Here is a 16,825-nt window from a genome sequence, read left to right as displayed (position 1 = left end):
GCTTTCGCTAGAAGTAATTTTCTAAATATCACTGCTAATATATATTGGAATATTACGATATGCTAACTAAGTATCATTAGGTAGACATATCTGATTAAGAAACGGAGAGCAGTTTTGCAAAGAAGTTTCCAGGAAAGTGTACGCGTGTTGGAATACCAAATTTAAAAGCCGATTTTTTAACGCTAGGTTACTTGAAAAAGAATCAATTCCTGCGAAACTGAAATTGAAATCTGATATTAACCCGTGTGAACGAATCAAATGACTTCCCCGACTATGACTTTCTTCTCCGATAACTAACTAACTATCATATTCTCACGTCGGCTTACAAGAGAGTAAATCTGAAATGGCCACTACAAGGCCGTCCATTGCTCGTTTCTCCACCTTACTGTGCAAGAAACCGTTTCCCATGCCTTCTTGCGAGCCATCTTTACCCCCCGGCATACTCATTGATGAAGAGATCACGCCAGTATACGATTTCAAGTACTTCTACCCAGCAAAGCCCGGAGAGGTACTCGCTGATCGGTACCAAACCATGGTCAAGGTTGGTTGAGTACATTGCCACGGCAGACCCATCACATCGGGGTCGTTCACTTTTCCGAACATTACTGGACTCTTTTGAAATTGATGGTCCGGGAGGTTCTCATTCGTGTCTTGTTTATCCTGCTCTTCTTACGGGGCTTGAATATCTTCACAAAGATTGCAAGATAGTTCATACGGGTAAGTTTATCTTCGGCATTGCTTCCTGTCTGTGATACTGAGTCCAGGCCGCCGCCTATCTCAAAACGAAAATCACTCTCAGACTCACAAAATATCTCATGTCGCTTTCTCTACGAAGACTTGATCCCCGACAGGACACTAGACGACACAGTTCTCTTCCTTGAGGGAGGGGAGAAGGAAGCTTTTTTGGATCTCGCCAAAGAAATGCTTGCCTGGCATCCAAATGTGAGAAAGACGGCAGGCGAACTGGTGAGGCATCCTTTTCTTCAACCAGAGCAAGCAGGCGTCTGATTTCTGCGAGCGTTTACTAGCGGGAAATCGTGGTGGATCCCAGTTCAGCGGTGCCATCAAATCGGTTGACGTAGTTGTCTTCTTGAATGAAATCTAATAGAGTTAGTTGATCTACTAGATCTGACAACAGATGAGATTTTGCACAGTCAAAAGCCCGAAAACCATCGATGGTGGAGTGAGATTCATTTGATACAAGCAATCAAACTGAGATATTTTACAAGGATCTTTTCTCTTCCAACCTTGGAACTTTTTGCATTTCATATATATGAATCCCCCTTTCCGTTCGTTAAATACTTACAATAGATTTTGAAGCCTCTGTCAGAATAACGTTCCAGGACCTTATTATCAAGGATGACACTATAATGTGCGTCATATTTCGACGCGGTGGTGCTGCCGTCTAAGCGCTTCGCTAAGTGGCATAACACCTGTCAATTTCTCTAGCAGATATTATTGTTTGGTAATAGAGAACGGACGTATTCCCAGAGACGCTTTGGATCCTAGCAATGAAATCCGACTGAGCATAAGCGTACTCATCAACCCTTATATTTGATAAATTTTGATGCTGCTACTTGTTGTCACGACGTCGTGGTGGGTCAGGATGCAGCAGGAGAGGAAGTCGAGGGGCGGCGGCCAGTCTTGCAAGGACCGACTTCGTGATAGCGCAAGCAGACGACACAGAGAGCTCGAACAGGTCTGCGCTTCCTCCACCTAGGTTTGGCTTTTTACCACCAGAACCAGAGGAGTTGGAGTTGCCAGGGGCGTTTATGCTGTCTTGCAATGTGAGAGCCATGGCTAACCCGTTGGATTGTCGAGATGCTGAGGGAAGGAAGAAAAGAGGAAAGAGAAAAGAGAGGACGCAAAGACGTTCATATATCAACAATTAAGCGATATCAGTGAACACATACAAACGGAACAACCAGCCTCTCGCTTATCAGCATAAAGAGCTGATACTACTTGGTGATAAAGACATATTCCAAAGATTCATCGATGCAGGTGTTGGCATCAATGCGCGAAAACAGAAGGGGAGAAACCGCACTACTCAACTTGCAGAAGCAAAAATCATGAATATCTTGATTCGGTAGGGGGAAGACGTACCCATGCTCCGATTTCGAGTATTGGTAATGATGTTTTCGCCCGAAGTAATGATGCTCCGAGTCATTGCTGGAATTAAACACTATGATTGATCATCGTAGCCTGCCACCACATTTGAAAATCTTGAACCAAGGGATATGCACAGGACTAAGAGACAAGCAAGGGTGGAAGACGATCAGAAGCACTCGAGCCCGCCAATCATCGGATTGACCAACAGGGGTCAGAGAGGACAGAATACGAAGTTACAGGAGGAGATTCGGGCATTGCGCAATCCAAATCGAGACACAGGCATCTACAAAGATAAGAAGTATGACCAGTCCCCAAACGGGTCCAGTCTATACCTATGATGGCTAAGCTAAGTGGTACTATTCATGTTTTCTAGATTTTAATTAAAACAACATTGGAACACACCAGCTACCATGATGTTAGGACAAGCTAGATACCTAGGTACAGGCTACTTAGAGAGAGCATATACCCGTGTAGCAACGCATGACTCGCGTGCAAATTGGAGTTCTTCGAGTGCCATTCATGGAGATGTTCTCGTACTCCAGATACATAATCAGATGCCCTCAATTATTTATCGACAAAACATCATACATATATTAGTCTTTTAAAAACCCCCACGGCATTGAAGCATAGCATACATAGCATATCAGAAAAACACGGCCCGTAGTCGGCAAAGACCTGACTGGGCCTCATGATGGATCAAGATCAATGGCCAAGAGAAAAATGAAAATGAAAATCCCCCAATGCAAAATGCAGGATCGTGGAGGTAATGATTTACAATAAATAACACAGAAAGCGAATGCCCGCTGGCAAAAAATCTAGAAACTAGACGGCCGTCTTCGCTGCAATTGCGTTTCCCAAATAATCCTTGCCTTTCCCCCTTTGTATTATTTTCTTAGATGACCTAACCGGGAAATTTACCCAGTCGTGACCAGCCCTCATTAAACATATAATATCTGTAACAATAGAGTACAGTCGAAGATGAAAAGTTGTTTTGGTAACGAGCCCTGTAGGCACGTCGGTGCGTTCGAAGCATTGTTGCGAAATTGTAAATACTTCTCCGTGAGTCTCGCCAAATAGTAACCGAGGCTAACTTTTTCAGAACCTCGGTGTGAGCTAGACAACCCAACTCACTCCCGATATTGATTTATGCCTTGCGGGAACGAGTGACAGGTCCTTGACGTCCAGATGTTGCGGCTCCATTTGTCGCAGGCTTGGTACGACCGTTGGCAACGGGGCTGGGAACTTGGGCATCTTTCATATCAATAAGGGCTTGACGACCAGTGTTGCTGCGAGGACGTCCGGTCTTGGCTGCCTTCTTATAAGTGACGAGGTAGAACGAAATGAACAGAAGGAGGTATGAAGTGAGAATGGCGATACCAGCAAATGCGGCAAATTCCTCACCAGCACAAGTACCCATGTTAGGAGCCCATGGGAAGTAGGTGCTGGAGAAGTAGGTGTAAGATGTGAAGTAGACGAAAACTATTTTTCGTTAGTAAAAGTAGGTTTCAAGTGTAGCAAAGAAAGAAAGGCTTACCTAGGTCGATAACAAATTGAAGGATCTGGAACATAGTAATGTACTTCTTCCACCAGATGCGAACGCCACGGGCACTCTGAAAGTAGTACCAGTACATGATGACATGCACGGCCAAGTTCAAGGTGATCGGAACCCAAGACACAGCGGTCAATCCAATGAGCTGAGTCCAGCACAACAGAGCGGTGGCACCATGGTGGTAGGTGTGGAGGAAAGTCAATGGCTTCTTCTTCAGCACAAGGAAGACGGTGTCGAGGAATTCAAGGTACTTGTTGAGGTAGTTGAGCTGCACACTAAACGTTAGTTTTCCTGTCCAGACTTCTAAAGAAAGCGGCGATTGCATCTCACATAGTACAAAACAACCAAAGGCTGAGTCCATCCACCCTCGTGGTCACAGACAGTATAGAAAATGCCGTGGTGGTAAAGCGTAGGAAGTAATTGCTCGATGAACAGAACCAACAAGATTCCGCTGATGGCAGTAAGCAAGAAGTTGTGTATCATGAACAGAGCGTTGAGTTTCAATGCCGGGAATTTCTTCATAATTTCACGGCCACCGAAGATGACGACATAGTAGGTGACTAGAGCAGCGACGGTTTCCTTGAAAGTAGACATCGGTGTCTGGTCTCTCACAAAACGAAAATCGTCTGCAGGATAGCCGACCGCGGCTTCGAAGGCCTTGTTGAAGTAAGGCCATAATTCGATGCCGAATGGGCGATCGATGGTGGGAAGAGGGATTTGCTTGAGGTCGAACGACATGGTGGAGGTATTTGAATGCAAAACTTGGTGCTTCGAGGACCGCACTCGAGTTTCGATTATACGATTGAGCAATGTCCGATGAGGCTGAAACTGTCAAGACGCCTTCTGTTCTTTTCAGGGTAAGAAGCACGAGAGCGATGGCGCAAAAAGAAAAAAGAGAAGAGAAGAAAAAGGGATTGATTATAAGAAATATATCAAGAGCAACAACCCGTCCGAAGGAATGGGTGCAGAATTGCAAATAAGAGAAGAAGAAGAAGAAGGAAGGAATTGAGACGAAAGCCAGGGAAAAGCAACCGGCTCGAGGAAGGAAAACGCAAAGAAATAGTTTTGAGATTGGAGCAGGGGTGGAACAGCGAGATGATTTCCAATTTCTTAGGCTGAGATTGCAGCTCGCATCTTACAGGTCCGCCGGCGGCCAGCGCTTGCCTGTGTTGGGCCTAGCGCGATCCGCCCTGGTAAAAGGGGCTGCCGATGTGCCTCGAGGTACCTGCGCTGAATGTTGCTAACAAATTGTTAGTAGGATGCCTCGGAGGTACCTACGGGTACTTTAGACTGGATCGCAACCAGCTCGCAAGATCCTCCGTGCTTCCGGCTTCTCCGCAAACTTGACAGCCGTGCCTTGTGAATGTACGGAGTGCAATTTAGAATTCTAATCTACTAGTGATAGTTATCGCAATGTCTAACAGCCAGCAGTAGCCGTGGCTACGCAGTACTTGACTGTAGGTCGAATGAATGATATTCTCGTTCCTGAGTCTATGCCTGCCCTGGAGTTGACCAATGAGCGTCCGCGCAGAGCTCTTACTATCTACATTGTTATTGGCTCACGACAGGTCAATGTAAATACGGGCAAAACCAGAAGAAGCCATGATCTGACAGTAATCAATTGGACACTTTACTTTCATGGAGCAAGAGACCGATCGTTGTTGTGATAAGAATAGTTAGTTATCATAATAGACATGCTATCATGCCGGAAAGGGAAAGGTTGCGGCCTTGCAGCCTCAGGCCATCACGCGGCAGTCACACCACCCGCAAAACTCCGTGGGCAAACCTCCAACGCAAACGCAACGCCAACCTCACTTCCCTGCCCACGACCTGTTACCTTCCATTGGGGAAGAGCACGCACACAGCTTACCCTTCTTACTGTTCTTCTCCGCTCCAATGGCCTCTACTACTCTTTTCCGCCTCGCGACGCGATCCGTTCGCCCAGCAAGCTTCGCCAGAGCTTCGTACGCTCGGTCAGGCCTTTCCGCCCGTGTTGCTCCTTCGTCGCTCGCCATTGCCAATAACTTCACCACCTCTTCCAAGCTCCGCAGCGGTCATGAGGAGGAGACCTACGAGGAATTCTCTGCCAGGTACGCATTTATACCATTGGGTGTTGGGCGCGAGGGTCAGGCAAGGCGCGGGAGAATGTCTCGCATGTCCAAATTTGATCATATCATGCGTGCCACTAGACATTCGTCAGCGACTGCCATTTAACCTGCAATTTGTGTCGCTCATTCATTACAATTGCCTGACTTCTGATACGTCAATTCTAGATATGAGAAGGAATTCGATGCCGTTCAAGATGTCTTCGAGCTCCAGGTACGTCACCTCTTTTGAAAAAGCCTGGCGGAAAACACAAGCGTTGAGCCGGGCCGTCGGGTACAATCAAACAATCCGACCAAGAATCTCCCAATAACAGAACTCCACTTGACTATATATATGCATACGTACATACTAAACTTGCTTCGTCTTATGCAGCGCAACTTGAACAACGCTTTCGCCTACGATCTCGTTCCCTCTGTTGAGGTTCTCTCTGCTGCTCTCCGAGCTGCTCGCCGAGTCAACGACTTCCCCACTGCCGTCCGAGTTTTCGAAGGTTCGTTGATCTACTGCCACATATACCTCACTCCTTTACTTCCGTCTGACCGAAGCTGACTAATTCCAATAAACAGGCATCCGCGCCAAGGTCGAGAACGAGGGTCAATATAAGCAATATCTCGAGGCGCTCGAGGGTCTCCGAACCGAGCTTGGTGTTTCCCTTCGCGAGGAACTCTACCCCAAGAACGAGTAGAAACAGCCATTTTCACAATGCTCCTTACTTTTTGTGTGTTTCCCCGTGTGTGTGTGTGTGTCTAAATCTGTGAAATCTTTCGCCCTCGACCTTTGGAGAGAAATCTGTATAGATAAATAGAAAGCTTTATGGACGAGAAAAGCCGAAAACAAAAAACGATAAATCTTCCAAAGTAAACACAAACTATGAGCCTCGTTTGCTTCATGCCTGACTACACCCTTATAACTATCATTGTAATTCCCTCAGTCCTCCTATACTTAAATCTAATATTAATTATGCATAAGAGATTACGAACTCAAAACAAACTCATGAAAATCGACTGACCATATAAACCAAGAGGTATCCATATTTATGTATATAGGTATTTGACATACTTCAAAACTTGATGGGAAACGATTTGAGTACAGGATGAGTAAAAATCACAGTTGCACAAACAAATGCCTGATAACGCCGCTCCTCGCTATAAATTGTTTCTGATAAAAGAATATATATTGAACAAGCAATTGCTGAAGAAAAGTCGTTCATATACATTACAGAGGAGGTAAATGCAATCTCCCAAAAAGATAATAAGGAAAATAAGAAGCGGATATCTTCATGACTCATCATGTACCACTGGGGAAATAAGATAATTAATGGGTCCCAACATACTTGAAGTAATTGGGACGGCAATCTTCCTTAGACAACCAGGAGGCTCCCTCGTAGAATTTACCAGGGGTACAGCCTGAACATTTCGGTGAGTTGGGACAGTTGAAGTAAGGAATATGACGATAACCGATGTCTCGGAACCTGTAAGTTTTGTGTTTATGTGTTAGTCCTTTTGTTGTTGCTCTGCTTATATAAAATGTCGATATTGAAATGGCACGTACCAGTGGACCTTGCTAGCATCTTCAAAGAGACCCAGAGCGACAGAATGGACAGGGGCATCACCCCATCGTTCATAAAAGAAACCACCAGCACGGTCGAGGTAGTTGAAATAAGCCTCATATCTTTCGCTGCGGAAGAAGTCCATATCACCAATCTCAAAGTTCGACCAGAAGTGGCAGGTCGAGTATCCATTGGCTTTTTTGTTATGCTCAGGGCGCAACTTATCGTCTACAAGCCATTCCATCATGTTGTTTTCGGCAACGTACTCGGGGTGTTCGGCAATGAAGCGCTCAGTCTCCGGCCATAGCGAGGGCAGACTTTCCGGCGCATCGAAGAGATTGATTGTAAATCCGTATGTTTTGTTGTGATCTTGCATGTATCGGAAAACGTCGTAATCGACATTGCAGAAGAACTGCACCTTCGGTTCGACTCGCCAATAGTACCGCGTGTTGGCCAAAGCCGGGTGTTTGTAGAACATACCGCTGTTCCATCGGCACATCTTGTGATACGAGGACTTGCCGCTGTATTGAATGCCTTGTTCTTCCAGGATTTTGTTCGATTCCTTAACCAACTCATCATCGATCCACTCGGGGGCTTCCCAATGCTCTGCGGGGATTTGTTCTAGAATAATTCTCGTCAGCCAACGTCCACAGATGCAAAGAGATATTGTCCCATACCATAATAGCATTTAGCTTTTGTAGCCTCTTGCGTCTTGCGCTTAAACTCCTCTGTGAATGGTTGGTCGTTCAGGAATGTCCAAGGGTAGTTGAACTTGTGGTTCCATGTGCGCTCCAAGTCACGCATCGTCTTGACCAGTTCGCCGAGCTCTTCATTACGAACCAATGAAAGAAGAGTCGCATTAATGCGAGCGGATTCCGTACTATCAGGGGCGTAATCGTTGTCTTCGGCTCGCCAGAGTATACCCTCAGGTTCTCCCGTTGCTGCGCAATAGATTAGCCTTCTCGCACATCGCCCATTCGTTGGTTGTTCGGCAACACTCACGGTCTAACAAGGGATCTCTTTTCATCCCATCTGTTAACTTATGTGTATCTCCACCTGAGCTCGACGGCACCAATGACGGCGTTGAATGCGATATCCTGTAGAAGACCAGCAGAACCGCTAGGATTGCAACTGCCCCTAGGAGCCGAATAGGCCGTGCGATGGCCATATTGGCAATCGGCGAGATCGAGTTGACGGGTGGATTTCCGGGGAATTTGGGCTGATTGTGAGGAAACTAGGATGAGGGTAGCATGTTCTGGTTTGAGTCGTGTGCTCTAGAGGCTTATCTAGAAGACAGATGCAACTTTTCTCCCCAGGGGATCTCCAACTGGCATTGCATTATTCGCCGCCTTTCCTTGTCGGGACTAGCGCTATGCCCTCCGCGCGTCTTCCCGTCTCGACGTTTTGCCCATTGAGTTTCCAGTCTCTCCTGACTGTTCTAACTTTAGCCCTTGAGCTCGTTACATCTGCGTACCTCGCGATCTTCGATATACTGGCACTTCGCCAATTGAAGTGGCGGGGGGTTTGTGGCGCGCGCGGGCTTCTTTCTGTCCGATGAGAGCCGTGGCGCGTATACATCATGGCCCGCTCAGCGGCCATTGGGACTTTGCTTGATGAATTGGTTGTGGCAACAACAAAATCGGATAAGGCAAGATGGGCGCCCCCCTATGTTAAGCTTCAATATGAGAACACTAACAGGTTATATCAGGATTCCACTGCTTTTCAAAGTGCCAAGAAACGCAGCAGCACAACCCTCAAGGAGAGTAGTGTCTGGAACCGGACCGACCCTTTTGCGATAGAAAAGCAACTTGATGGTCTACAGGAGAAATTCCGCGTCCTTAGCAAGGACGATTTGGCAGACAGTCTGTGCAGTCGCTTATTAGAGTTGAATGAACAACATTCGTCGTGGACACCGGAGTTCTTGTCTCTCTTGCTGCAGCTCTCTGATCGCCCTGCCAATGTATCCAGTGTGCCCAAATTCGACTTGGCCAAATCTGACAGTGCTCCGTCCCATCTAAAATGGTCAGAATTAGATGCTACTGGAGCAACGTTTGCTGATGAAGATATCTGGGAAGACATTGACTATGGTGCAGAATCTTCTGACACAGAGTCTTCGGCAGCCTCCAGTGAAGTCTCGATTCCCAGGATACTACCACAAAGTGCCCGGCCATTGGAAGATGAGTTCACAGTGCCTGACGATCTATTCGCAACAGGTGATGATGATGAATTGATAACTACAATTAAAAGCGGGCATTTCTGGGAGTATGACTCGGCTGCTGTCCGCGAATTCTCAGAGAGTCATACCCGTTTTATCACAGAGCTACAGGCAGCTCGTGAAATATTGTTTATGCTTCAGGGATTACCTACGTCACTCTTTTGGCAACTCGACAATAGCATAGCTGTTGATAGAAGGTATGCTCTTCGCCATGCCTCAAATTCGGCGCTCCTTCATATGCTTCGATTAAGTGCCGACATTGGAGTCAAACTTGGAGACCTGAGGCGATTCGTGCAGATTCCACAGTCTGTGGTATTCTTGCAAACATTCGCCAGGGGCGTCGAGAACGAACTTGGTGAATTTGATGCGTTTTTGTCAAGATTGCAATTAAATTATTTATCGACCGGGAAAGCAGTTACCGTCAGCTTGCTGCAGTTGCTAGAGGACGTCAAAGGAGAACTACGAGTCCTCTTACTGCTATCCGACCTCGTAGTGCAGTTGAAGTCTGCTCCGTCTGAACAGTCTTTCCTTTGTCTGGACTTGCTCTTTGATTTGGTTTGTGCTCAGCAAGCTTCTGGGAATGATCACGAATACAAGTCGCTGGCAATATTGTTTTTCTCCTGCTTCGATGCTTATGCTCAACCTCTGCGTCTGTGGTTGAAGAGCGGAGAACTCGAAGTATCTCAGGATCATTTCTTCATAACCGATTCTCAAAGCAATAAGGATTTGCAAACCCTTTGGCATGGTTGGTATTCATTGAAAATGAGTGCGGGCCATCTTCATGCTCCAAAATTTGTGAAACCAAGCGCCGTCAGGATTCTTACTACGGGCAAAAGCATGGTTTTCCTACGAAATTTGAACATTTCAGCCGATGAAATGGACTCGGTGCAATTGCAGTCTCTCACTTTCGACGACGTCTGTGCAGACGATGCGGCTCTACAGCTATTGCCATTCTCAGGTCTGTTAGATCAGGCTGTCGAACAATTGATTTCGATAAATCATATTCTCGCTTCAAGCATGTTGCGAGAACAACTCAATGAGCAATGTGGGTTCTGGACATCGCTTTCGGCCTTGCGATATATCTATCTATGTCAAGACGTCGGAGTTTCTTCAACGATCGACAGCAAAGTATTTGAATCGATTGATAGAGGCGGTGGAGTATGGAATGATCGGTTTCTTCTCACCGAGCTCGTACAGAGTGCGTTTAACGAAGTTAGCTGTGTCGACACATCTCGACTCATTGTACGCTCAACCCGAGGGCCGATTCAAGACGTTGGAAATCGTAATCGGACGGTGAAGATTCTCAAATCAATTTCGATAGACTACATACTACCATGGCCTGTCGCTAACATCATAACCAAACTTGGTATGAATACATACCAACGTATTTCCGTATTCTTGATGCAAATTCGACGGGCGAAATTTATCCTCGAACGACAGCGACTACAGAAAAAGGATGGTTCTCTGGCAAATGCTAATGTTGGTGATGTAAATGACGGAACAGGCTACATTATCCGACATAAGCTGCTTTGGTTTACAAACATTCTATACGGCCATATCACAGAATTGGTTATAGCCACTAATACCACCTCCATGCAAAAGGCGCTGGAAGCATCGGTAGATATTGACAGCATGATTGCCGTTCACGAGTCCTACATGTCTTCCCTCGAGGAACAATGTCTTCTCACGGAAAATCTAGCTCCCATACACCAAGCGATCATTAGCCTGCTAGACCTATGCGTTCATTTTGCAGATATTCAAGCTGCGCGTCACGGCGAGAGAAATCAGTTTGACAAATCGCATCGCTCATCCAGTCCAGCTGGGGGTCATCGACGACATCGCCGAAATGAATCGAGCTACAGCTCTGACGAAGAAGAAGAAGACGAAGAAGACGAAGAAGACGATGATATCCGTAATAATGATGAATCCGACATTGACGACATTGACGACGGAGACGACTATGACGAGGGTAACACAACTAGTATATCATTCGTTGAGTCACCCTATTCCCACAGACTGGACCATGTAACCAAGCATTTTCACCGATTACTTGCATTTGTTATTGCGGGACTGAGAGGAGTGGGAAGGGTAGACGGACAGCAAAGTTGGGATGTACTTGCTGATCGATTGGCATGGAATGCCTAATCATAAATTTATATAATCAAAATTAATCAACATAGAACATTGTAATACCCACGTGTGATGATTCATGATACTGAGTAATGATCATATATAAGAGAAGTACCTTCTGGGTAGATATGATTTAGAAAAGGCTGCAGTCTGAGATATGATGTACCTAGACAGGCACTGTAAGTCATTCTCTTAAAAAAAAGAACACTTTCAAGTAAATGCATGTTGATATTTGAATCCAAGAACTATTCAAGGCGGAATTTTGATAGCCGATAAATGGAAATGAAAAAAATGAACAGATATAACTGATCCAAACATTGAGTCTAGCCGACCCATCTACGAGCACTGTAGAAAATTCGTCCCCACGGGCCAACATCACCCCATTTCTCCGCGTCTGGCGGTAGCCAGCTAGCAACACCGCCGATAACAGTGCGTTCAGGATGCGGCATAATGGCAAGGACACGGCCATTGGGCGTCCTAACACCGGCGATACCCTCGGGACTGCCGTTCGGGTTATAAGGGTACGTCATGGTTGGTTTGAGAGTGGCGTTGTCCACGTAACGAACTGGAGCAAGATTGTGTCGTACAAAGTCCTGCGCAGTGACATTTGGAGTCAATGCAAAGGATGCACGGCCTTCACCGTGAGCCACGGCAATCGGGAGTGATGAGCCACCCATGCCATGCAAGAACACAGAAGGTGCAGAAGGATCCGGATCGGAGATATGAACCATGGCAACACGACCTTCATATTGTTCACTGGCATTTCGCTCAAAGCTTGGCCAGGATTGGGCACCGGGAATGAGCGCCTTAAGACGTGAGAGGAATTGGCAACCGTTGCACACTCCGAGAGCGAAAGTATCAGGGCGATCAAAGAACGCTTGAAATTCTCTGCGAGTTTCTTCATGAAGTAAAACTGATTTAGCCCAGCCCTGTCCGGCTCCAAGAACATCGCCGTATGAGAATCCACCGCAAGCAGCAAGACCAACAAAGGCAGCGAGTGAAACGCGCCCAGAAATTATGTCGGTCATATGAACGTCAACAGCAGTGAACCCAGCAAGGTTGAAAGCAAATGCCATTTCAGCCTGACTGTTGACACCCTGCTCTCGAAGGATTGCCACACGAGGCTTATTGCTAAAGGGTGATAACTGGCTCAAGCTGGCGAGAATAGGAAGGCCTTTGTCTTTGGGGTCGAAACTGGGTCTCCAAGACAGACCAGGGTTTCTATCATCGAGTATATTGGCAAACTCTTGGTCGGCGCAGGCTGCATTGTCTCGAATCTTCTGCATGTGGTAAGACGTATGCGACCAGATTTGTTGGATCTTGCCCCGAGGTTGGCGGTAAATTAACTTGTGTTTGTGGTAGATGGTAAGGTTTTGCTTCGCTCTCTCGGAGACACGACCAATGCGTCTGATCAAGCCAGGGGGCGGGCCACAAGTTGCGAAACAAGACCGGAATTTGATTTCGTCCTCCTTTCGGACCTGGAAGACAGCACCGAGTTCTTCGTTGAAAAGAGTTTCGATAGAGCTGCCAATATCCCCGCCTTTCTGCAATTCATCGAGCATTATCTCAACACCACATCGGCCAGCAAACATCATTTCCGCCAGAGTTGTGAAGAGACCCCCGTCAGAGCGATCGTGGTATGCTAGAACAATCCCTAAATCTTGGAGTTGTTGCGTGGCGTCGAAGAAGTCTCTGAAAAGCTCTACATCGCGGATGTCAGGGCTTTCATGGCCAACCTGTTTGAAGACCTGAGCTACGGCGGAACCACCAAGGGCTTTCCGACCGCATGCAAGATCAACAAACATAAGAACAGATTCGCCGACGTCCTCAAGACGACGAAGAGTAGGCGTCCATGTCTTTCTGAAATCTGCAACGGGCGCGAAAGAGGAAATGACAACAGACAATGGTGCGGTAACTTCACGCGCATCCTTAGACTTTTCGTCTGTCCATTTCATTTTCATAGACATAGAATCCTTTCCGACGGGAATGCTGATTCCTAATTTAGGACAAAGCTCCAGGCCTATAGCCTCAACAGCTTCATAGATCGCTGCGCCTTCACCTGGGTGACTGCTCGCTGACATCCAATTTGCTGAGAGCTTGACCCTACTCAAGCGATCAAACATGTCCGCAGCTGCGATGTTCATCAAAGACTCTGCGACAGCCATGCGAGCGGATGCTGCTGGAGAAATCAAGGCAAGTGTGGGCTTTTCGCCAATTGCCATAGCCTCTCCGGTTCTTATGCCCTGAGTAAGAGAAGTGGCTGTAACAGAGACATCTGCAACTGGTGTTTGCCAGGGTCCCACCAGCTGGTCTCGGGCAGTAAGACCACCTACAGTTCGATCTCCGATTGTGATGAGGAAAGATTTTGATCCAACTGCAGGAAGAGACAACACTCTGCTTGCAGCCTCTTCAAACAAGTGTTGCTCTGATGGCGCTGCAGGTAGATAAGTTGATAGACTAGCATCAAATGCTGGCAGTGTCAACTTTCGTGAGTCAACTTCTCGTGTCATCTTCGGCGGTTTACCGAATAGAACAGAAAGCGGAAGGTCAATGGGCTTAGGGTACTCCTTCGAATCCCTATCCAAAAGAACTAGTCTCTTTTCCTCATATTCATGGGGTTGCTCGGCCCTTCCAACAACCGAAAAGCCGCAGCGCTCACGTCGAGCAATCGCGGTGAACTTGTTCATGCCATCCTCTCCAACCGCCATGACGTATCTTTCTTGTGCCTCGCAACACCATATCTGCATGGGGCTCATACCCCCGTCAGCACTATCAACTTCCCTTAAATCGAAAGTCGCACCCAATCCAGCGTCGTGAATCAACTCTGGAAGGGCGTTCGATAAGCCACCAGCTCCGACGTCATGAATGAACTTGATTGGATTCTCTGCGCCCATCGCAACACAAGCATTGATAACTTCTTGGGCCCTGCGCTGAACCTCTGCATTTCCCCGTTGAACACTGGCAAAATCCAGATCTGCCGAACCTTCTCCAGAGGCGAGGCTGGATGCGGCGCCACCACCAAGCCCGATGAGCATCGCTGGTCCTCCTAGGACCACAAGGAAAGATCCTGGCTTAACCAACTTGGGATCTTTGAGTGCATGCTGAGGTCTGACAGTGCCTACACCACCAGCGATCATGATAGGCTTGTGGTATCCTCGAAGCTCCTTCTGGCCATTCCCTATATCAAGCTCGGTGAGCAGAGTCCGGAAGTATCCAGCCGTGCAGGGGCGTCCAAATTCGTTATTGAAAGCTGCGCTTCCAATCGGCGCTTCCAACATTATATCCAAGCTGCTTGCTATGTGGTGAGGCTTCCCCACATCAAGCTCCCACGGCTGACGTAGCTCTGGTATGAGAAGGTCCGACACACAATACCCTGACAATCCGGCCTTCGGTCGAGAACCCCGGCCAACGGCTCCTTCGTCTCGGATTTCTCCCCCAGAGCCGGTGGCAGCGCCGGGATACGGTGAGACTGCTGTCGGATGGTTGTGTGTTTCCACTTTGGCCAGAATATGAACCTGCTCCCGCGTCTGGGTCCATTCTCTGGTTGCGGGATCAGGGGCCCAGAATCCGGCATTCTCGCCCTGCAATACGGCCGCATTATCACTGTAAGCACTGACTGTATAATCCGGACGTTGTTTATGGGTATTTCTAATCATCGAGAAAAGGCTGTAGGGCATCTGCTTATTATCGATGACCCATGATGCATTGAACTGCTTGTGGCGGCAGTGTTCGGAGTTGACTTGGGCAAACATGAAAAGTTCGACGTCGGTCGGATCGCGAGGCACAGGGCCATTCGACGCATATGCTTTGGCAAGATACTCAATCTCGGATTGGTCCAATGCCAAGCCAAGGCGTTTGTTGGCATCTTGAAGAATTTCGATGGGAGTTTTGTCGCCTGCGTGGAGAGGAACCGTCTCCAAGGGTTGTGGCGGGTGGTCTGAAAACATATTTGCGAGGTCAGGCTCGTCCTGGCTTATGACCTGTGTCATCCTATCATGTAGACGATCCAAGTATCCGTTCTTTGGCTGGGCCCCTTCGGAAAACCATACTGATATTTTCAAGCCTCGTTCAATGCGTCTCACGTATGTCGAAAGACCGCAGACGTGTGAGATTCCAGTTGCCTGCGAGCTCCACGGGGAAATTGTACCAACTCGAGGGTAAACGTAGAAGTTCTGAACGCCGCCGTCATCGGATTGAAATGAAGGGGGGATATCGACAATGTCGCCATATCGGAGAAGCTGCTCGAGGACCGCTTCTTGGACTGGCTGCAGAGGCTGGAATGTGTGGACATAGTGAATCCATTGTGCTCGAATATCAACCGCACCTATGTCCAGAGCCAGTGCACGGCTACGGGACCGAGAGAAGGCCACAGGGCCTAGAATGGCCAAATACGACTGCTCGTTCGAAGCCGCCATCGTTCGGCCGCTAGCTCACAGGTCAGCTTTGTAATGTAATAATATAAATAAACAGCAGCGACAGCTCGGTTCGTATTACATTGGAAATCAATGCGTGAAACTGGCGTTCAAAATTCGGTCAATATGGAGGCATTGGCTCCCCATAAACTCAAGGAAGCTGAGTGACTCAAAGGGAAAAAAAATCATCTCAGACTTCGCCGCGATGATTGGCCCCGCACTAGTCCCCATTGGTCCTATCGAGCCATAGTTGCTTATCAGTCACGTGATAGAGTATTTTTCTGATATGTATGGCATGTAACTAACTAGTTAGACCTGCGAAGCTTCATGAAAGAGTTACCCCGCAGGAAACGAATGGCATTCCGGAAATCTATGGTCTATGGTTTCTAGCTTATCATGGTATTTCAAAAACCGCTCAACCATATTCATCAAAATGTTGACGAAATGGCAGCGTGGTCGAACTCGCGCCTCCCAACGGACCCTCAACTAATGATTTTACTAAGACAATTCCTGGAGCACCAGCACAAAAAGCACAACAAATGACCCAGTAATTTGTGCATTCCAGAGCTGCCGGGACTCCTCGGCGAAATCACTTCAAATCATTGACGCTAGTGACGTCACCGACGATTTTCGCTGCTTACTCAACATGGTTTAGCCTCTTCCCGAAAGAGGTCATCAGAACCCTAAGTTTTAAGTCCTCTGGTAGTTACAACTCATCATAATATGGTACATTGCTATGTTTGATGTGTTTATTA

At 47.3% G+C, this 16,825-nt stretch overlaps 6 protein-coding genes across 6 annotated transcripts; 2 read left to right on the top strand and 4 right to left on the bottom strand.

Annotated features, from left to right (window-relative positions):
• Positions 1-1,024: 1,024 nt before the first annotated feature.
• On the bottom strand, positions 1,025-1,798 carry UA08_00558 (hypothetical protein; the record flags this gene model as incomplete). The annotated part of the gene is made up of 3 exons (XM_020260377.1): positions 1,025-1,101; positions 1,307-1,433; positions 1,655-1,798. The coding sequence occupies 3 exons, from the start codon at positions 1,796-1,798 to the stop codon at positions 1,025-1,027; spliced, it is 348 nt and encodes a 115-aa protein (XP_020124256.1).
• Positions 1,799-3,253: 1,455 nt separating this feature from the next.
• UA08_00557 (Elongation of fatty acids protein 1) lies at positions 3,254-4,396 on the bottom strand (the record flags this gene model as incomplete). Its single annotated transcript, XM_020260376.1, has 3 exons — positions 3,254-3,588; positions 3,644-3,926; positions 3,989-4,396. The coding sequence occupies 3 exons, from the start codon at positions 4,394-4,396 to the stop codon at positions 3,254-3,256; spliced, it is 1,026 nt and encodes a 341-aa protein (XP_020124261.1).
• A 1,158-nt stretch (positions 4,397-5,554) lies between these two features.
• On the top strand, positions 5,555-6,449 carry UA08_00556 (Cytochrome c oxidase subunit 6, mitochondrial; the record flags this gene model as incomplete). The annotated part of the gene is made up of 4 exons (XM_020260375.1): positions 5,555-5,748; positions 5,932-5,977; positions 6,137-6,254; positions 6,331-6,449. 4 exons carry the CDS (start codon positions 5,555-5,557, stop codon positions 6,447-6,449), a joined length of 477 nt encoding a protein of 158 aa, XP_020124262.1.
• A 629-nt stretch (positions 6,450-7,078) lies between these two features.
• Positions 7,079-8,481, bottom strand: UA08_00555 (hypothetical protein; the record flags this gene model as incomplete). Its single annotated transcript, XM_020260374.1, has 4 exons — positions 7,079-7,235; positions 7,316-7,934; positions 7,991-8,254; positions 8,316-8,481. The coding sequence occupies 4 exons, from the start codon at positions 8,479-8,481 to the stop codon at positions 7,079-7,081; spliced, it is 1,206 nt and encodes a 401-aa protein (XP_020124263.1).
• A 411-nt stretch (positions 8,482-8,892) lies between these two features.
• On the top strand, positions 8,893-11,673 carry UA08_00554 (hypothetical protein; the record flags this gene model as incomplete). The annotated part of the gene is made up of 1 exon (XM_020260373.1): positions 8,893-11,673. One exon carries the CDS (start codon positions 8,893-8,895, stop codon positions 11,671-11,673), a length of 2,781 nt encoding a protein of 926 aa, XP_020124264.1.
• Positions 11,674-11,981: 308 nt separating this feature from the next.
• Positions 11,982-16,073, bottom strand: UA08_00553 (Phosphoribosylformylglycinamidine synthase; the record flags this gene model as incomplete). Its single annotated transcript, XM_020260372.1, has 1 exon — positions 11,982-16,073. One exon carries the CDS (start codon positions 16,071-16,073, stop codon positions 11,982-11,984), a length of 4,092 nt encoding a protein of 1,363 aa, XP_020124257.1.
• Positions 16,074-16,825: the final 752 nt, after the last annotated feature.

Source organism: Talaromyces atroroseus, assembly GCF_001907595.1.
Source record: "Talaromyces atroroseus strain IBT 11181 chromosome Unknown scaffold_0, whole genome shotgun sequence".
In the NCBI taxonomy this organism is placed as follows: Eukaryota; Fungi; Ascomycota; class Eurotiomycetes; order Eurotiales; family Trichocomaceae; genus Talaromyces; species Talaromyces atroroseus.
This window is presented reverse-complemented; position numbering and strand designations above follow the sequence as displayed.